The 18,471-nt window shown below is 36.8% G+C and overlaps 2 protein-coding genes across 10 annotated transcripts in view; both read right to left on the bottom strand.

Moving 5' to 3' along the window:
- Nucleotides 1–873, bottom strand: part of qin (tudor domain-containing protein qin) — a 62,825-nt gene extending 61,952 nt beyond the window's left edge. For 2 of the 3 annotated variants that reach the window (XM_022073113.2, XM_022073114.2), the window contains exon 1: nt 490–872. In XM_022073113.2, the coding sequence (XP_021928805.2) occupies nt 490–610 (121 nt within the window). In that variant the 5' untranslated portion in view covers nt 611–872. Of the gene's footprint in view, nt 1–489 lie in introns of all 3 variants that reach the window. The other variant, XM_022073115.2, reaches the window with a different exon arrangement.
- A 1,113-nt stretch (nt 874–1,986) lies between these two features.
- The window catches only part of LOC110834225 (uncharacterized), a 30,664-nt gene continuing 14,179 nt past the window's right edge, over nt 1,987–18,471 (bottom strand). For 4 of the 7 annotated variants that reach the window (XM_087346855.1, XM_087346850.1, XM_087346852.1 and 1 more), the window contains 4 exons: nt 15,358–15,479; nt 13,823–13,896; nt 5,610–5,704; nt 1,987–4,291 (listed from right to left, as the gene is read on the bottom strand). In XM_087346855.1, coding sequence (XP_087202981.1) covers nt 4,051–4,291; nt 5,610–5,704; nt 13,823–13,896; nt 15,358–15,479 — 532 coding nt within the window. In that variant the 3' untranslated portion in view covers nt 1,987–4,050. Of the gene's footprint in view, nt 4,292–5,609; nt 5,705–13,822; nt 13,897–15,357; nt 15,480–17,767; nt 17,813–18,471 lie in introns of those variants that run through there. The other 3 variants (XM_022073151.2, XM_087346854.1, XM_022073152.2) reach the window with 3 other exon arrangements.

Genomic DNA, 18,471 nt, shown 5'->3' with positions numbered 1-18,471 from the left:
ATATCATCAATTAATATCCATTATCTGATTTTATCCTTATTATCCATAAGAACACAATATGCTAATATACACAAAATGCTACATATAATAAGACCGTTTTCCATCGTCTTTTCTTTAAAAAAACACGACATTTCGAAGGCTGGTTCTGTCTCCGTCTTCAGGTGGGAGGTGCCTACTCTGTTGGGTCCCTTAGAAACAGCTAGTCTGTGTCACTGGACCAGCCTCCGAAACGTATTAGTTTTTTAAAGCGAAGACGATGGAAAAAGTCTTGATAATGAATAATTTTAAATGCAATCTACCATCGTCAGAACCATTTAGAATTGAATGTTATTTACTTACATTTATTTTACAAACACAACTTACGATCAATCTGGCATAATTAAGATGGGTCAAAATAAGTAACAACTTTAAAACCATAATCAAAATGTCCTACAAGAACTTGGTTACTTTAAATTGACCCGGGCGTTAAATATGGCTATATAACCTTACCTCTAACTGAAAATGTTTGTGAACAGTTTGAACACAATAGATTGTTTGTCGATTTACTTTCCATGCTCTTTCTCATTGGCAAACCACTTTTTGTAGAATATTTATTCTCAGTTGCTCCCATTAAACGTTATAACACACGACACGTTACGAACATTCCCCTGTTACCGACACTGACCTAAGATTATAATACTAAAAACTAACTTCGCAGCACTAGGTATATTGCGAACAGAGCGAGATCATCTTCAAACATATTTTAATTCAAGACGGACCAATCGATTACAGTCACCGAACACCATTATCACAAATAAAATAGCAATATTATTTGTGGAAGAAGTCCACGGTTCACATAGACTTTACTATCAATACCACTAAACATGCAGCAACGCCCCTATACGGCCATATGAGAACCTGCCTAAAGTAGACGTCGGTAGCCAGTCGGCAACGTGTCTAATCACTATTGCATGCAACCCCCCACATGTCAAGTTTACAATTGCATACCTGCTTTATGAAGGTGGCTGTCTTCTGCGTTGTCGCGCCTTGCAGTCAAGGACGTTTGCTGACGTCTCAGATGCGGATGCTGCTTCGATCATGTGGGTGATCGACTTAGCACCTAATTATTGCCATTTGAACCGAAAAACATGCATGTGTACCATTCTTGGAGTGAATAAACATTTGGATTTATTAAACTTTCTGTACAAATTGGTTTGATTTTCAACATTGCTATAGCTACACTATTTATAAAGTGTTCGCACTGATGATGGAGGCAGCAACGTCGGTAAACTTCTACCAGACTACAGGGCGCAACAACCCAGAAGAGAACCGTCTTCAGACTCACAACCCTGAAAACCTACAATTATCAAAATACTACAATGGTTTCAGCCGCTGGCTCTGCTATTTCCTTAGGGAGAAAAGTTAGCTCTCAGTTTGTGGGATTCCTCTGGTTCTCAAAGCAAAGAGAAACTATTTTGTTGAACTTCCTAGACATGCATTCCCATGACTGTTAAGCCTGGACTTAAAGTCAATCTGGGATCCCCACAGCACTGGGTTTAAATTCCCCATCCCTGTACAACAGAAGGCTAAACATCATTAATATTCATATATTTTTAACAGAGAATGTTTTTTGGAGGAATTAATCTATTTTCAAATACCGTTTAGATGAGTTTTGCCTTGCAGGTGGTTAATAATGTGTGCATTGTAAAATGAGTGCAAAAATCAAAAAGGAAAGGGACAGTGAATGTAGAAACTTCTAACTAGGTGTAGGAAAGACAATACTTCTTACCAATGTGAAATCCAGCCATGTGCCCTAATTTTTTGCAGTACAATTTCCATATTCAAAGCTTTTACTGTGAAAATTCCACATCTATTTAAAGTGTGAAGGACACGGTAACAATTTATCTTTGTTTTCCCAAGAGTACTTTGAGACTTGCACCATGATGTTTTAAATCACTTCACCTTATTAGAGCCGAAAGCTTGTTTGACAAAATACTGAAAAAGAAGTTTTACAAATTATCAGTTTATTTCTAATACCTCTCGTTTATAAAACAAAAAAAGGCATATCAATCAAATAAGAAGTCAATATTAATTAAATACCTGATGAATTCTCAATTTGACAGCAACATCTAAACAAATATATATCAAAGGGAAAACCAAGAGACAGAAAGTACAGATATGTATTACAATAACAAATATCATGATCAGTTCAAATTAATTTGAATGCACAAATGTGTAAACAAAAAAAAAATAACAAATGAACTTACTGCACATTACTCGAACACACAAAAAACTTGTAACACAATTTACGGAAGGGGCTATTCCTTAATATGTAAAAATAGTACAGATGAGGATATTTGATCTCATTACAGACAATAAAGAACTGGTTCAATACTACACATTTGCAGTTTATTATTATTATTATTATTACTAATAACTGTCTTGGATTTCAAGAAGAAAATTTATTAAAATACAAAATATTTATAATCTACTGATGCTGCCTGATAAAACTAATCATCTATATTTGAGCAGCCTGTAAAGAATTTATGTATAAAATTTTCCATTTCCAGACATTTTCCGTTCTCTTTACTGATCTTCTCAAATGTCCATTATCGTCCATTTCCTACAAAGTTTATAACCCAATACAAACACAATTAAACCATTTCTACACTACAATACAAACATTTATGAAGTATAAATTGCTTAAGTAACCAAATGTTCCTCATTATGGATCCCCCTTACTGGTTGTATCTAAAATGTATCTGTAATATATACTGAACCAAAAAATAAAACTGCCACCTGAAAAAAACATTCGAAAGAGCAAAATGTCGGACAATCCACACGGGTCTGACGAAGCATCTCCAAAACTCTGATGTGGCAGATGTAACATTACCTTTATTGTCAACATCAATCTGAATGAAAGGGACATGTACCACATGGGTAACAAAATCAACTTTTATTTTAAATTAACCACTGCCATTTGTTCAGCACATTTATGCAACCATGATGACAACTGTAACAAAATGAATTCAGAAAATAAGAGATGTTATTTGGTTGCACTTACATAAAACACTAAAAATCAGCATATTTGAAAAATATTACGCAAGAATGTGTTAGAACACTGAATGCATACATTTAATCAATTTTGGTCTTAACAAATGAGCTAAAAACTCCCCACTTTAACACTCAAACAAACCTGGCTGTGAACAATGATCAAATTTCCTTCACATAAGTTAGTTCCTGAAGTAAAAATGTCCATGAATATATAGAACATTCAATTTGCAACCTACAAAGCATTAAAATACCCCAGAATTATGAAGTTAGACTCATTCACTGCACATGTGAAACTATGACCAAGTGTAGCATGTAATTTATTGAGTTCAAGTATTTAAATGTTGGTATTACTGAACAAATGCAAAAACATTCACCTAATACTCATTTTCTATTTCGAGCAAATAGTACACAAGAATTTAACCTCAATTAATTATAATTGCACTGCAATATATATGAAGCTCCCAAGTTAATCCAGCTTATTCCACAGTTACCTTCAGCAAAGTACACAACACAAAGAACAAAAAAAAATCAAAAACTCAAGCAAATGCAAATCAACACGCCTATGTAGGTTCACATAATTAAAAAAATTAATACATTGTAAGGAATCAGGCCACCTTATAAAATGACATTTTTAATTACAGTACATCATAATTACTGGAAGGCATAAGATATATTTACATTGTACACAAAAATTTTACATTTTTTTTATTAGAACAGACAATAAATATGGGACACATTCCCCCCACAGAACAGTATTCACTATAATAATCAGCAAGAGATGCTTATGCAATCTCATTTGGACCACAAATAATGTAAATCTGTCCCTTAAAGTTTTACATATGCCGAGAAAAATTTATTACGGCACCTAAAAACATACTATTAAAAAAATAGTGTTGGAATGCTACAGATCCATTCTGTCATACACTACGCCAAATACATTCCATTTTTAAATCAAATTTATACTATCAACTGTGTGGATGGCATCAGTTTTCACACCACTTACTTCTTAAGATACTCTCAATATGAGGCTACTTCTTTTACATGACGGTCTTCAAGTGCAAGTTGTGAAGACGACTCAACTTCACGAACACTGTTTGTTGGGGCACTGCTTGATGTTTTTGCTGGTGTACCGGAAAGTTTTGTTTTCCTTGTCAGGTACGCAGAACGTGGGAAAGGTTTAAGAACAACGCCAAACTTCCCGCTGCGAGGACGAAAGGCCCGATACAGAGCTACTGATGACAAACTCTGAATCCTTCTGCTGGAAAAGACAATGCAAGTTAAGAAATCAACACCCACTCCCCACTTTTTGTCATTTATGAGACTGTAAATGTCAGTCATGTATACTACACAGCAAGCACACAGAAATAGTGTTTCAATCGACAGGTGATGGACAAAGTCCATGATAATGTCTTTAAACAAGCCATCCAAATTCACAGGTCATAATGATTTTCACATCACTAAATAATATGCAATCACTGAAGTGTATAGAGAATCTTTTAATAATTCAGACACACTACTGATGATTTATAGTGACCTGAAGCTCACTTTTATATTGATGTCGATGCTGAGAACTAAAGATGGTAACGTCAACAAACAGTAACATCAAGACAAACGAGCCAATGTGCTAACCATCCAACTGATGGCGAATGCAAACAGACTCACATTTAAAATTTACCGTTGTGGTACTCCATTTTCTTCAGGATAATTTGAAGATAAAACACGGCTAAGAAAAATACAGACATAATGGTCCTGAAAGAAGTTGGAAAGAAACTGGCAAATAAACCCTAGGATTCCGCCAGCAGATGATTCTTAGGATACGAACATTCACATATAGTGTCATTCGTCATCTAGGTTGAGGCAGACAACAGAAAGGTGTTGGTCTAAGAGAAACAAACTGTGGATTTGGTGTTAAAAATTCACCAAGTGGACAAGAGTGGATCCATGGCACAAAAATCCACAGACAGTAAACAATAAAAAAATGTATTCTCTCCAGGATCTAGACAAGATGGTCTACCATGCTCTGCATGGTCCTACACATGTGAAGCCAACGAGACTTATGCATCTATAACCAGCAGTGAGAGAGTGATCCTTTTAAGTTTCAGAGCTGGGGTAACTGCCGCTCTCCAGGTGACTGGCATTGAGTTCTCTGCCCACAAACAGTTGCACATGCATTACATGCCTATATTGAAACATGAGGCAGCATGTGGTTATGGTCAGAAGACAACTAAAAGGGCAAAGTTTCTGCGTCATCTTTAAGAACACCAAAAGAAGGATCATAACTGTCAGAGTTGCATACAGAAGAGAAAATTGAGGTAGGAGAGTTGGCAACACCTGCCTGAGATGTAACAATGTCATTGCCAACAGAGATGCCACGTTTGGAGATCCAATTGTATTTAAATTATGTGTGTGATAATTTGCTCCACACACCCAAAGAAACAAAAGATGGTACACATTAAAATACCAAAACAGGACATTTTGCCTTTGGGCAAAGCAGCATCTCACCACAGTGCTGGGGAGGTACACATACATAAAGGAGGAGGAAGGCAAGATGCACACCAAACAAACACATAATTTACCTTTCAACAAGAGGCTGTTGTTCTTCACTGTTCTTTTCATGTGCTGGTGGAGGGCTTTGACTTGATGGGAAAGTGTTCAACTGGCTGACAGAAGACTGAAAAAGAAGTACATGTAAGTGAATAATCAATTTATAATTTAATAGATTGATTTTCTTCCTGACTACTATTATCGAAAATGTAATTACATGGTGGTCCAAACTGCCTACACATTAACCAGATAATAACAATTTAACATGCAGCGATGTTAGTTGATACGTTCAAATAATATCACACATATTAGTATCACTGTTGAATCACCAAGGAACTGGTCTGAATCCTGATTTTGCTATTTACCATACACAGAGTACGACACTATGAAACAACAATTGAATCTTATACTCCATGCAACAAAATTAGCTTTCAGAATCTGATTTCTTCTGTTGAGTAGGTACACACATGACACAACATCTAATCATATGTTTCTTTTCCACAAGAAAATATTATATTCAACACCAACAGAAACCAAAACTGGACAGTCCGGTCTGTAGATACTTTAGGGTGCCACCATAGCTAACGGATTTCTTTACACACATTAAATTCTTCTCTTCTGTTGTGAGAATATATATAACAATCCACTAGATCAGCAGTTCCAAAACTTTTTTGTTTGCGACCCAGAATTTAACATTTTTTCTGCAAATTAGAAACAACATTTTTTGGCATCATTTAATTAATTTCGGTGTGAATAGAGGCGCATTTACAAGCACAAAACTAAATTGAAAAATTCATTGGCAATATTTACTAGACTAAATTAATAATAATATAAAAATTTTCATGTTTTGACTTCTGCAATGTGACCCATCAAGAAGTCCTCACAACCCAAGGTTTGGGAACCCCTGCATTAATATTTATTATTTGGCAAATGTTTGACTATACTACTTACAGACTAATCATTACTAATACAAGTCTTGTACCACTACCTGTATATTACTACACACTACGCTAGTCTATTACAATACAATCATCATTCTCTTCTTCATTAAGGTGAACAAAATAAAATTAACAAAATGCTGAATCTATTCCAAAGAAGTCTGGATACAAACCACACAAAATAATACTGCACCAAAGTGTCTGCAAAAGAATATTTTATCACTTCAACCTGAAAGATATAACTTCATGTGTACAAGGAAATAAAACTGTTACCTGGAAGAATACGATAGGAATAAGGATTATGTAGAATTTGAATTCAGAATACAAGAATTACTCTCATTAACATGAGAATGTCCAATAACGTTAATAACACATTCTACTCCACTATCTTAACACAATCATCAATATCCTACTTTCCTCTAATATAAAACTCATTAGTAATGCATATTCCTCTTACATATGAAACCTCCAAAATACTCCTCTAACTAACTCCATCTGACAAGTCTACTTCTATATAACAGTTATCCAGGTGGTCAAAACATTCACTGCTTCTATGGAACGTGGTTTATCAGCAAGCAATGTGGTTACAGTCTTCAGCATCCTGTATTAGGCACATTTAAGTCACTTTTACTACAAAGATTCAGTCTAAAAATAGTGCAGTAGCCTACACACAGATCAATCAATGCACTCAGAAGTGGGTGAATAGTTTTCTGGTAAGTCTTATTCAATGCATGGCCATGCAGTTTATATGATCGCGATACGTCCATTACAAAAATTACGGAAACTGAGGAGGTTAGGTGCAAAATATTTTTACAAACACAAATATATTTAAAACAAATAATGTAGATTTCTTCCTAAAACACATGAATGAATTGCTGAATAAACCATTTTATGATATGTTACTATTACACATTGGACTGTCAAATAATAAGTGAACTAATATTTCGGACTTTGAAGATCTAAGATTTTTACAGTGGCGAGGATGATGATGTATGTCTTCTGGGTTTTTATGCCACGTAAACTTATTGGTGGATGTGACAAGTCTACACAGCGCCAAAAACCTAGAAGATCACCATCATCTTACAAACCTCGGAACTTAAAGATATGTACAGCGTGACTCAAAGTCCCTGTGTCTGCACGCACACACACAAACGCCAGATTGTGCATGTGACTCGTGTCTTTCACATTAACTGTATCACCCTGATCACCACATTTAACTTCTAACTGTAAGATCACCATAAATATATTTCTGTTCTTACGTAGGGGCTTTTGAATCACACAGTATTTACTAAAAACATAAGCCTAATTACATGTTTCCTCACCTCATCAATGACATGCTCTTAGAAAATGCTACCAATATATGGGAATGGAATAATTTTGCCTTAAAATGACTAGCAGTCACACACAATATGATGTTGCTTTAACTTGGTAAGACATAGCAACACAATAGCCTATTGTTATTATTGCAGACAGAAACACGATTCATGCCCTTAGACTGGCTATGAATTCCATCCTACTGCAGAAAGTTTCTTTGCAAGTTTAAAACTGTCACTTTTCGTGTGAAACATTACATCTGTTGTCTTGCACTTCACATATTCAATCAACTAAGCCCCTTCCATCTCGTAATTTTCCACAATCAAGTCCCAGAATAATCGTCCAGGCAAGTGTTTTCATTAGAGGCTTCTGATGTGTCCAGACTCTCATAGTTTAAATGACATCAAACTTTCTTCCTCTTGCTTTATTCCAGTTTGATCCTCCACCAACCATGTTTAACTTAAAAATGTTGAAATAATATTCCACATTGACCACACAAAGTTTAACCATGTTACTGACAGTAATACGAAGTTTCGACATTGACAACATGAAAACAGGAAGGTGTTACTTCTGAAAATGAATAGTGCCACAAAGCATGAATCATGAACTAAATTGAAAATGGCTGCCTTCTGGGTCGTTGCCTTGATGATAGAGGCAGCAAGGGCCTCTGAAACATTGGTAACTTCTACAAGACTACACAGCTACAACCCAGAAGACAGCCTCTTTGTACTCACAACTGCAAAAACTTCCAATCTGAACTAAGCCAATTCAAAAACGTACATGATTTTAAGTGGAATGGCAATTTCTGTGTTAAAAAAATATGTATACCAATAAAATTGTAAAAGTAAAGTAAAGCTGTCCTGCCATACGCCATGTAGGTACTTGGGGGGGAGAGGCAGTATAGCTTGTACCCATTCTTGACTTCGGCACTAGATAGGGGTGAGGGATAAGTATTATGCCCTGGCCGCAGAAAAAATTGTAACAGACTGAAAATAGGCGTGAGATACCTTCTGACCATTAATACAAAAAAAACCTGCACACACACACACACACAACTAACATACCCTCAGATTGGTCCTCTTGATATAGTTCTATTCAGTATGCAAGAAATAAACTAAAATTACATTCCTATAAGCAGATAACAATGAATCATGATACTGGCAGTTTCTGCTCTCGATTCAATTATGTGTAACTACTTTGACTCTGTCACTTCCTAGGTCTTGTACACTGCAACACATTCAAATGTCACTGTAGTGAATATCAGTGATTAACTGTGGGCTCTTGTTCGAAGTCCGGATTTATTTCACTATCAACAGTTACAACAATTCATTACTTTCTTGCTTGCCCATGCTGTGTTTGCGCTCAAAACCTGACCGTCTGTCCACTTGCTTGTACATGACTAAACTTCCCCACAGCAACTCGTCTCCATTCCTCTATCAACAATCTACAGAGTTCTTCACGTTTCACACACTTTGAGATAAACTGAGATCCTTTGGGTTCCTTCAGCACACCAACCAAACATAATGGAAGCTTCTAGTGACACAACATTGCATGAGGTGTGCGTACATCTGGCTGACATTACTTGAAGGTGGCTATGAGAAGACGCGGGGGTGAACTTTGAAGCCCTCGAGTGATGTGACAGAAGGGCGTGCATGCAACTGTATTTCAGTGATTGTCATATTACGCTATTTCGTCCTGTATGTGGGTTATGAGAAACAATTTTTTTTAGGGTTCTCTGTGTTAATTTATCAATAAACATCCCTACTACCTTTCAAGGCATTTAAAATTTCTACAGCCCAGGTAGTTCCTGACTGATAGTTCTGATTAACACAATTTCAAAAGTAACATGCTCAGTTTAACATGATTTTTGCACAGCAGTGGTATGTTTAATATACGTGTTTTTGCATTCCCATGTTTGTCGAGTTTGTCAGCTTTATTAGTGGTCAAAGTAAGAAATGCAGAAAGTTATAACATTAAACAGAAAATTTATGTTCTTATGCTTATAGCTACAACAATGTACATCTCCAAGGACTCAAGAACTCCAGAACTGAAGGCAGCAATGAATGAAGTGATGGTGATGCTGGGTACCAATGCTACACAGTGCACTAAATGCAGACTCCAATGCAGAAATGTCGACTTCAACATTACTCTTCTGTTGCATAATGGTCCTCAACATCCTCCTGCGATTGAGACACCGTCACAGCACACAATAATTGCCCCCCCCCCCCCCCCCCGAAACTTAATAGCACTTCTCCAATCACTGCACTGAGGAGTAAGTGATACATCTAAGGCTTATTACCTATGAAAGACCTCTACTGAATGTATTCAGGTCACTGATGGCAAAAATAAACCCATTGCAAAGGCGTCCTGAAAACCCTTCAACATCAAACATACCACAGGTATCTCACGTAACATTAGTGTAACAGTACGTGAAACTATACTCACAGACTACTATCGTGCATAAGACAGTAAAACAGGAATGCAGTACAAACTGATAGCATTTTAAATACAGAATGGCTTACAGATCTACAGGAACTGTCATGACGTTACCCCACGTTTCCAATTGTCAAATACAGGACCAGTACTGGCTCTCTAAAACTACATGCTAGTGTTCACATATCTTGATAGTAAATTCTCCACAAAAACTAATATACGAGATTGGAAGCATTTAAAATTACGTAATTAAGCTTCAGTACGAAAAAAAGACAGTGACATACTAACAACCATTATTTCTACGTCCCACACCACTAATGAATACAAGAAATTATAGTAATAATTTCTCTGTGTTCCGGATATTCACACTTTTCACTACATAAACACATATACAAGTTTACTCTATTATCTGACTATATTTCTCCTCCTGGTAATTAACACGTTCACTACCATGTCCATCAATGGTGTGTGCAATATCTTTACATATTTCTGTGCCACAACATGTCCACTGCAAACATGCATGTCCTTCGAGGCTTGTGGGTACTGTAGCATGTCAGTTTCAGTAATAATGTACAAAACTGTCAAAATATCATATGCACCTACAAATTTATGCACCGGATCGTTCAGAAGCCAGTATATGTAACTCAAAAACACTGCCTTTTCTGGTTTGCAAAGTGTTATTTATACTAAAACTACTTTATAAATAAATTTTGTTATTAAGGAACATCTTTCATAAAACACTTTCTTTATTTAACGTTGACGTTAATCTCATATGCCTAGATTAATAAAACATTGTTTCATTGTAATAAGTTTAATGACTTATACACAGAATTCTAAACCATTCATTAAAAGAAATAAGTTTCATAATGATATTTTGGCGTAGCCCTCGGTGACCAGTGGTTAGCGTGCTCGCCACAGGACCCAGGTTTGTGGGTTCAAACCCGGCCGAGGTCGATGGATTTTTAAGGGTGATAAAATCCATAGCACAACATCCTTCGAAGGAGAAGTACAGCCGGTGATCCCATGTTATAGATTTACGGCACGTAAAATAACCTTACAAGCATGAACAAGATATTTCGTAAGCAAAATTCCTGATTCCCTACTAGATGGCTCTACCAAAAGAAAAGAAAAAAACAGAATTGAGTAGAAACTGTGCAGTCAGTGGGCTGGTCATTCACTACTCACAAATGCACACTTCAAAGACTAAGAAACCTCCGAAAAGAAGGTGGCGAAGACCCACTACTGGGTTGTAGAGCCGAGGAAGAAGAATGATATTTTGGCATGGAAAACCAAAGCTTTGTGAGCAAGAACAATGTTTAGCTTGAAAACTCTATACATAATGCCCTTTCAATAAAAATACAACTATTACCACATCAACCAGGTCACCATATCCATGCTGCGTATTAATTCTGTTCCAGGTTGAATGCATAGTCCCATAAAAGGAGTAAGTTGTCATCCACACAATAAACTTATCGTGAGTTCTAAAAACCTCTAGTCTGAAGTACCAATCATTGTTAATCTTCTTTATATCAGTTCTTCCCTTGTCTTCTTTTAGTAGCAGCCATGGAAATACTTGTGACCAGTTCTAATGTAGGCTTCTCTCTTCTTCAAGCAATTATAAAACAGCTCACATCATTGTCCATCTTAAGTTGGCGCTGCCTTTCCTTAGCTACCTTTGCAGTTGACATGGTATAACAGTCCTTTGACAATTCTTCTCCGCACTTAGGTGAGACAGACTACTTGACAGTTCTCCTGTACATGTCAAGTTGTAACAGCTAGTTCAGCCTGTCATTCACATACCTGGCAAGTATACACACAAGGGGCATGACGGTCTTTTTTATTATATTGGTTCTTCTGGTATTTCATACTTCTGGTTTGGATTTATAAAATGTTAAGCAGTACTACGTTTCAAAAAACAATTTTAAACAAAAATAGTTCTTAACTTTTTAAAATATTTTCTTATCCTTTTTACTTTTATTAATACATATGTATTGCCTTTGTTTTTAACGCAGCAAAGCAGGTGGTGTTTCAAAACGAAACTTTGCCCAGGGCCCACCATTGCCTTAAAATGGCCCTTAATGAAACATATCTACTACATCTTACCAAAAATGGAACAATACTAATGGAAACCATCCATAAGTAATAAATCCAAAACACATTTAACACTGTTTCACCACAAGCACTGGGCACTTGGATTACATCAGTGTGGTCACCGGTAACAAATCGCGCTGTTGAAACACGAACATACTCAGAAAATTATAAATGACAACAACAATACTCTTTCTTAATCTAAGTAAAACAAGATTATGGCAATGGACCAGGCAAAAATCGACCATCAAGGTGGCAGTGAACGTGTTAAAATACAATACTGTTTTTAACTTCACAACATCCTATTATGTAGACAACATTCTACAGGACACTTTACAATAACAGAGATTCTGTACCTAGACTGCATAGTCTACAATATAATTTATTATTGCGTATGGTAACGCTCAGAACTTACTCTTTTCCGCCTTCTTATACTGGTTGTAAATTTTCCGCAACAGACCAAACACTTTGTCCTTATGCAAAGCAAATGACAGACAGATGCCATGTAACACTTCCTGTTTCATAAAGTTAGTAAATTTTAAATCTGCATAATACAAAAGCATACCAACTTATTAACTACAGGAAAGACATTTGGCAACTGGTATTTCCAACATGTGTAAACACTGGGTTACCATATTTCACAGCTGTTCAGCTGCAGTGATAATGAATTTCATAAGTAACACAGAGCGAAGTTTAATTACATACATTACAGCAGATGCTGAATATATTCTTATTTGGCTCAGACATTACCCGTACCTTCTGAATAAATCGTAGTCCGTCCATTCACACAATGCAGTTGTTCTTGCATATACAGAACACTTCAGGCTTAACGATTTCTCAAGTGTTATTCTCCCGCGTATGGACTGGTTCAATAAACATCCCTACTAACTGAAAATATCGGTTTCAGAAATTAAGTCTAGCTACTGAATCACGTGGTCACAGTGACGCACAACTGTTTTTCTGCAAGGCTGTGAAGAGTTACAATAATTCTGTAGTTCTGGTGGTCCCTTCTGATGGTCCTGTTTCTCCTGGATGGCATTTCAGGGACTTACAAGGAGACTAAGCTCCAATTTCACCCTTGCTGATGTCCTGAATTCAGGCAATATTCTTTTTCGAAGACAAGAGAAAGTCACAGCGAGGGTTAAAGGTTTACTTACGGACTGTAAGCTACAAATAGGTTCTGAAGCAAAACTGCGAGCGCAGTCAGTCCAAAATATCACAGGATAAGTCACAACAAGTTATGAATTGCTTGTTCTGACAAGGATGCCACAACTGCTAGACTCACATTTTCACACACAATATGGAACATTATGAAATTATAGTGCCAATGATTTTTGTGCTATAACGAAGTTCTTGTTATAAGCTACACATGTTCAGTCGCAGTCACATCCCTAAACACTTCAGAGTTGAAGAAGATTGAAGCAAATAAATCATGCAGCAGTAAGGAAGCATCATTACCAAAATTGGCCTACCTTGGTTAGACCACCTGGAACAGGCACCTCCAAGTGCATCTTCCGTACACACAAACATTCCAGGAGCTCAATACCTGGAGGAAGAACATGGAGCACAGTGTAAGCACATACGATGTCCATTCAATGCTCCCAACATTTACTAACAGCAGTAATTTAACCCTTATTCTGTAAAATACTGAAAGATAAAACAAGAAAGGACAGAAACAAATTTCATGTACAAGTGGTTGGCATTCCTGCTTCATACTCAGGTCCAGCTCCTTGCCAAGAGACTGGCCATCATGACGGAGGGATTTTGTGGTTTTCCTCAGTCCCTCCAGACAAATGTCAGAGCAGGACTTTCAATTAGACAACTACTGCTTCCTTCTGCATCCCTTCCAGTTCATTATTCATTAATGATCCCATCATTTGATGCAATGTAGTCTAAGCTACTGATGGTATCATAAAATAAACCATAATAATAATTATAAATAAAATAATAAAAAAGGCAGATTTTAAAAATAACCAGAAGACGGCCGTCTTCGCGAGAACCTCAAATCCTACTGAAATAGTATGTGGTTTCAATATACATATCTTGGTGTGTGTTGAGGTTATGTATATGGGACAATTATGTGTGAATTAAACACATCCGCACTTGTTTCACTACATAATAACAATTACATAGATTATTTTCAAGAAACAATATGCACGCCCGAACTATAGTCTGTTCGTATAAACAAGCAACTAATTTTGGTGTGTCTGCATGGTGGACACTATCCATTATCCATTACTGATGATCTAGCCAACACAGCAGGTCACATCAAGCTTTAGGGAAGAAACTGAAATAAAATTTGATTCTAAATGCTTAAAATACTTGGTGCATATTTTTAAAATAAACTGAATATAATTTTTGACCCTGTAGTGCAACGAGCCCTGCAATAAATAACATCATGGCTGAGGTTAGGTTATATCAAAAGAAAGTGCATTTGGAAAATATTTACATGCCATTTCACTCTTCACCTTATTTTATTTGTAGTAATCTGTCTGCCGACAGGTCCATATGAACAGGATCTTCCATCCTTTTCTCGGACTGGGACCTGTTCATATACGTTCTTGGCAGATGATCCAGAAGTGGTTTGCCATTGCCTTCTTCTGTGTGTGAATGGAGTAATTGTTGGGATGCCACGGAGGAAAACTCCGTGTTGCCTAGACCACGGCCTTGCCCATCACAAGTTATAAATCGAACCCGAGACCCCAGGATTACAAGGCCAGCGTTCTAACCGCTAGACCACCGTGGCACTTCTTCACCTTATGGACTGATATTACAATAGTAAGAGAGTCAAACTGACTGATAAGAGCACTCAATTTGTATCTATGTAAACTCTTCTCTGCTCTATACTTTCCTTCACTCTGTGTTTGTATCCAGTCATGGGTATTCCCAGTGTTAAGCTGACAAACTTCAACCTTAACACTCTCAAAGTAATCCTAACATCATCAATGGCACATAAAATTACAATGCTGAATTACATAGATAATATTTAAAACGAGTCTGTCTGTACCTTCTTGCCGATTTTCACTGTACTTGGTTTCCCATGCATCAAATATCATATTGTAGTACCGTGGAGCCTCAAAGAACTCGTGATACACGTATGTGGAAGCTGTTGGGAAGATCTTCACAAACCTAAACACACAATATTACACATCCATCAATCACAGTTGAATATTAGTCCCTACGTTAGATGCAATAACAAAGCAGTCTTGTAAGAATAATTTCATGTTAGTGTACAGTAATAAAATTCCAAGTTATTTCTATGCGTAAAGTCAATCCTTAATCTGTCAGCATCTCTGTACTCCCTTGTTCTAAAAAGTGTCCTAGTTTCTCTTACAGGATTTAATTTTCAAACACCGCACTTATATGTAATCCTCTGGAGCAAAAGACTCGTGTTCTAGTCATTCGATCACTGGACAATCAATACTTAAATCTGTCAGCCAATTGTGAAGTTCTGTTAGGATATGTGGATAAGTAAGGTTAATGGTGGTGGTTGGAGTGAAGGTGGAATTTAAGTCTACTAAGTAACAGAAATATTTAAAGCAGCAACTTTTAATGAACCATGCCAAGAGAAACTGCACCTGAACACGTAGGAACTCTGGTCTTCACAGCAATGTGAACACAGACAGTGTCCTTCTGAGTTGTCATGCTGTGTAGTCTTCTGGCTGTACACCAACATTCCAGAGGACTACACTGCCTCCATCTTCGGGGCTGAATCCAGAAGATGGAGGCAGTATATTCCTCTGAAAGAAATAGGTAATCAAGGACTAAAATAAGAAAACATCAAGAATACTGATGTCCACATCTGCACAAAAACATGCAAATGTTTCAAGAACATCTGCTAAAAGAACTACAGATCTACTAAGATTAAATGGGAACCAGTCGATAAAAGCGACATCTAAACGAGCCTGGGCTGGTAAACAGTCCAACGGTGAGAGACATCACAATAAAGAAGAAACAGCCTCACAAATTCTATGTGATTCTCAGGCCTTGACTGAATCACAATTTCATCACTTGGAATCATGTTTCATGAAACCAGCTGATTATCACATGGCCCCACTACGCAAACTTTCTCACTTCATTCCCGGTGAAGGACTAACACAGAAGGGGATTCAAAACAAGATCGCACATGGCTGCAGTATAAGTATAGTTAATAACTCACCCTATTCATTCAATTGTAATGGTGTCCAGCCCCTCTCCCCCTAAAAAATATGGTCAAATAACCCAGAAGACCACTATCTATAAATACAAAACAGTACATAAAAACTGTGTAACCTAAAGTCTTATTTCCTATGAAAATCAAAATAGAGAACAGTAACAAGATGATTTTTTAGCTGCTGCGAAACTGTGACTTCTTATGTGCACAAATTTCACACTGTTTCATCCATGAGCTTTGAGTGCCTTATGCACAGAAACAGAGGAACACCACAAATCCGGTAACCGGATCAATTTGAGCACTGCGCATGCCACGGGAAAGTAATGTGATGAGATAATGAATATCTGTATTCACACAGCTGCATATGGCACTTCAATGATTAGGAAGAAAAATGTTTTTAAAAATTTAAAAATGTGAAACCTTCACCCCAACTCGATCCATGCAGAGCACAACCAGAGATTTAACTCTGTTACTCGACAGGAACGTGAATAGGCACAGGAGGTACCGGTAAGAACACAAATATAGTACATTACTTTCTTACACTAGGGCAGCCATGAACACATGGCTTGCACAGAACAGAACGGCCTGGAATCCACAGGCGCTACAATCAAAAAATCCAAAGAAGCCATGTGCACTGCAACCCAAATGCAGTCACAGGTTGCAGGAAGTTATTGGCATGCATCGCCAATGATTTCTAAGAAAGGATATGCCCAATTGCAACAAGGTTCTTCCCATTTGTTTACAGAATAATAATGAAGCTACTGTTGAAGCATTCTATTCTGGCTGTTTCTATAAGAGAAACCACCGTCCGAGAGCATGACATCACCCGCACCTTTTCGAAAACTCCTACCACGTGTGTGACTGTCCACAGTGTTTCTCAACACTGCGAACCACTGCTGTAACAAGACTCCACTGCCTGAATATCACAGTATTTACTGACAAAGCAGCACTTTAAAAGAATAAAAATATCTAAATGAGACATACAGTATAAAACTTGAATTGGGGCTAGCAAGACAAGACATAATGAACTGGGAACATAATCAGCTGATAAATGAAATTAAGAAACCTTCCAACTGAACAAAACATAACTTGAAAGAAATGTGCTTAGTGTTACAAAACATGCAACAAGCTGAATATAATAATAAGAAATAAATTTTATGACCCAAATAATTATGTGCAGAAGTACATAAACAGAAAAAAGAAAAATATGTTTAAAAGGAAAATTTGGTAAGGTAAATGTATGTGAAACAGGTGAGATACAAACCAGTATTCTCTCAATATGTGGCCATCTCCTCACCAAGGATATTCACTGTGAACAAAATACTTTGTGTTCATCTTTCATCTATGCCTGTGGACTATCAAGTGCCTTATACCAACCACAGCACAGCACTTAAATGGCTATCATGTAAGCATCATTCCTTAACTCAAGTCATCTGGTTTCTCATCTCATAATTAAGAATAAAATTGTGCTAACAAGAATCTGAGAAAGTCTACTATTAGATTACGACAACCAGCTCCGGCAGTTTTGAAATGAACTGAACTGCCAGCACGTTACTGAGATAAAGAGAAACACGTTGATTAACGCGTTTGCTTCTTACATGTCATACTAATGTAGTACAACACTGGCCCTGCCACATGTTACCTAGAAATGATGACATATTGTGTCTCATTACTTTATCACGACTCCTACAACAGGAAATTATGCCACTTTTAGGAATTGCTTCACATTCTTACACAAGTGTAACACATACAGTCACCAAATGAGTATGTCACTGTTTTTCAATATGTAATGGTCTTGATGTCAATTTATTTATGCAAAACTTTATTCCTACTTTGTTCTTAGCATATTATAGTGATACTCTGTTTTTTTTACATAACCTCAGAGAATGTTCTATACTTTTAAAAATTCATTCTAAGAGCAGTTATGCACAATAATGAAATTTGTACAGCATATTAAAAAATCAATGT

This window comes from Zootermopsis nevadensis, unplaced genomic scaffold (genome assembly GCF_977971745.1).
Source record: "Zootermopsis nevadensis isolate Lab colony 2312 unplaced genomic scaffold, Znev_1.0 Znev_ptg000010l, whole genome shotgun sequence".
In the NCBI taxonomy this organism is placed as follows: domain Eukaryota; kingdom Metazoa; phylum Arthropoda; class Insecta; order Blattodea; family Termopsidae; genus Zootermopsis; species Zootermopsis nevadensis.
Note: the sequence above shows the minus strand (reverse complement) of the source record. Positions and strands in the feature narration are given on the sequence as shown.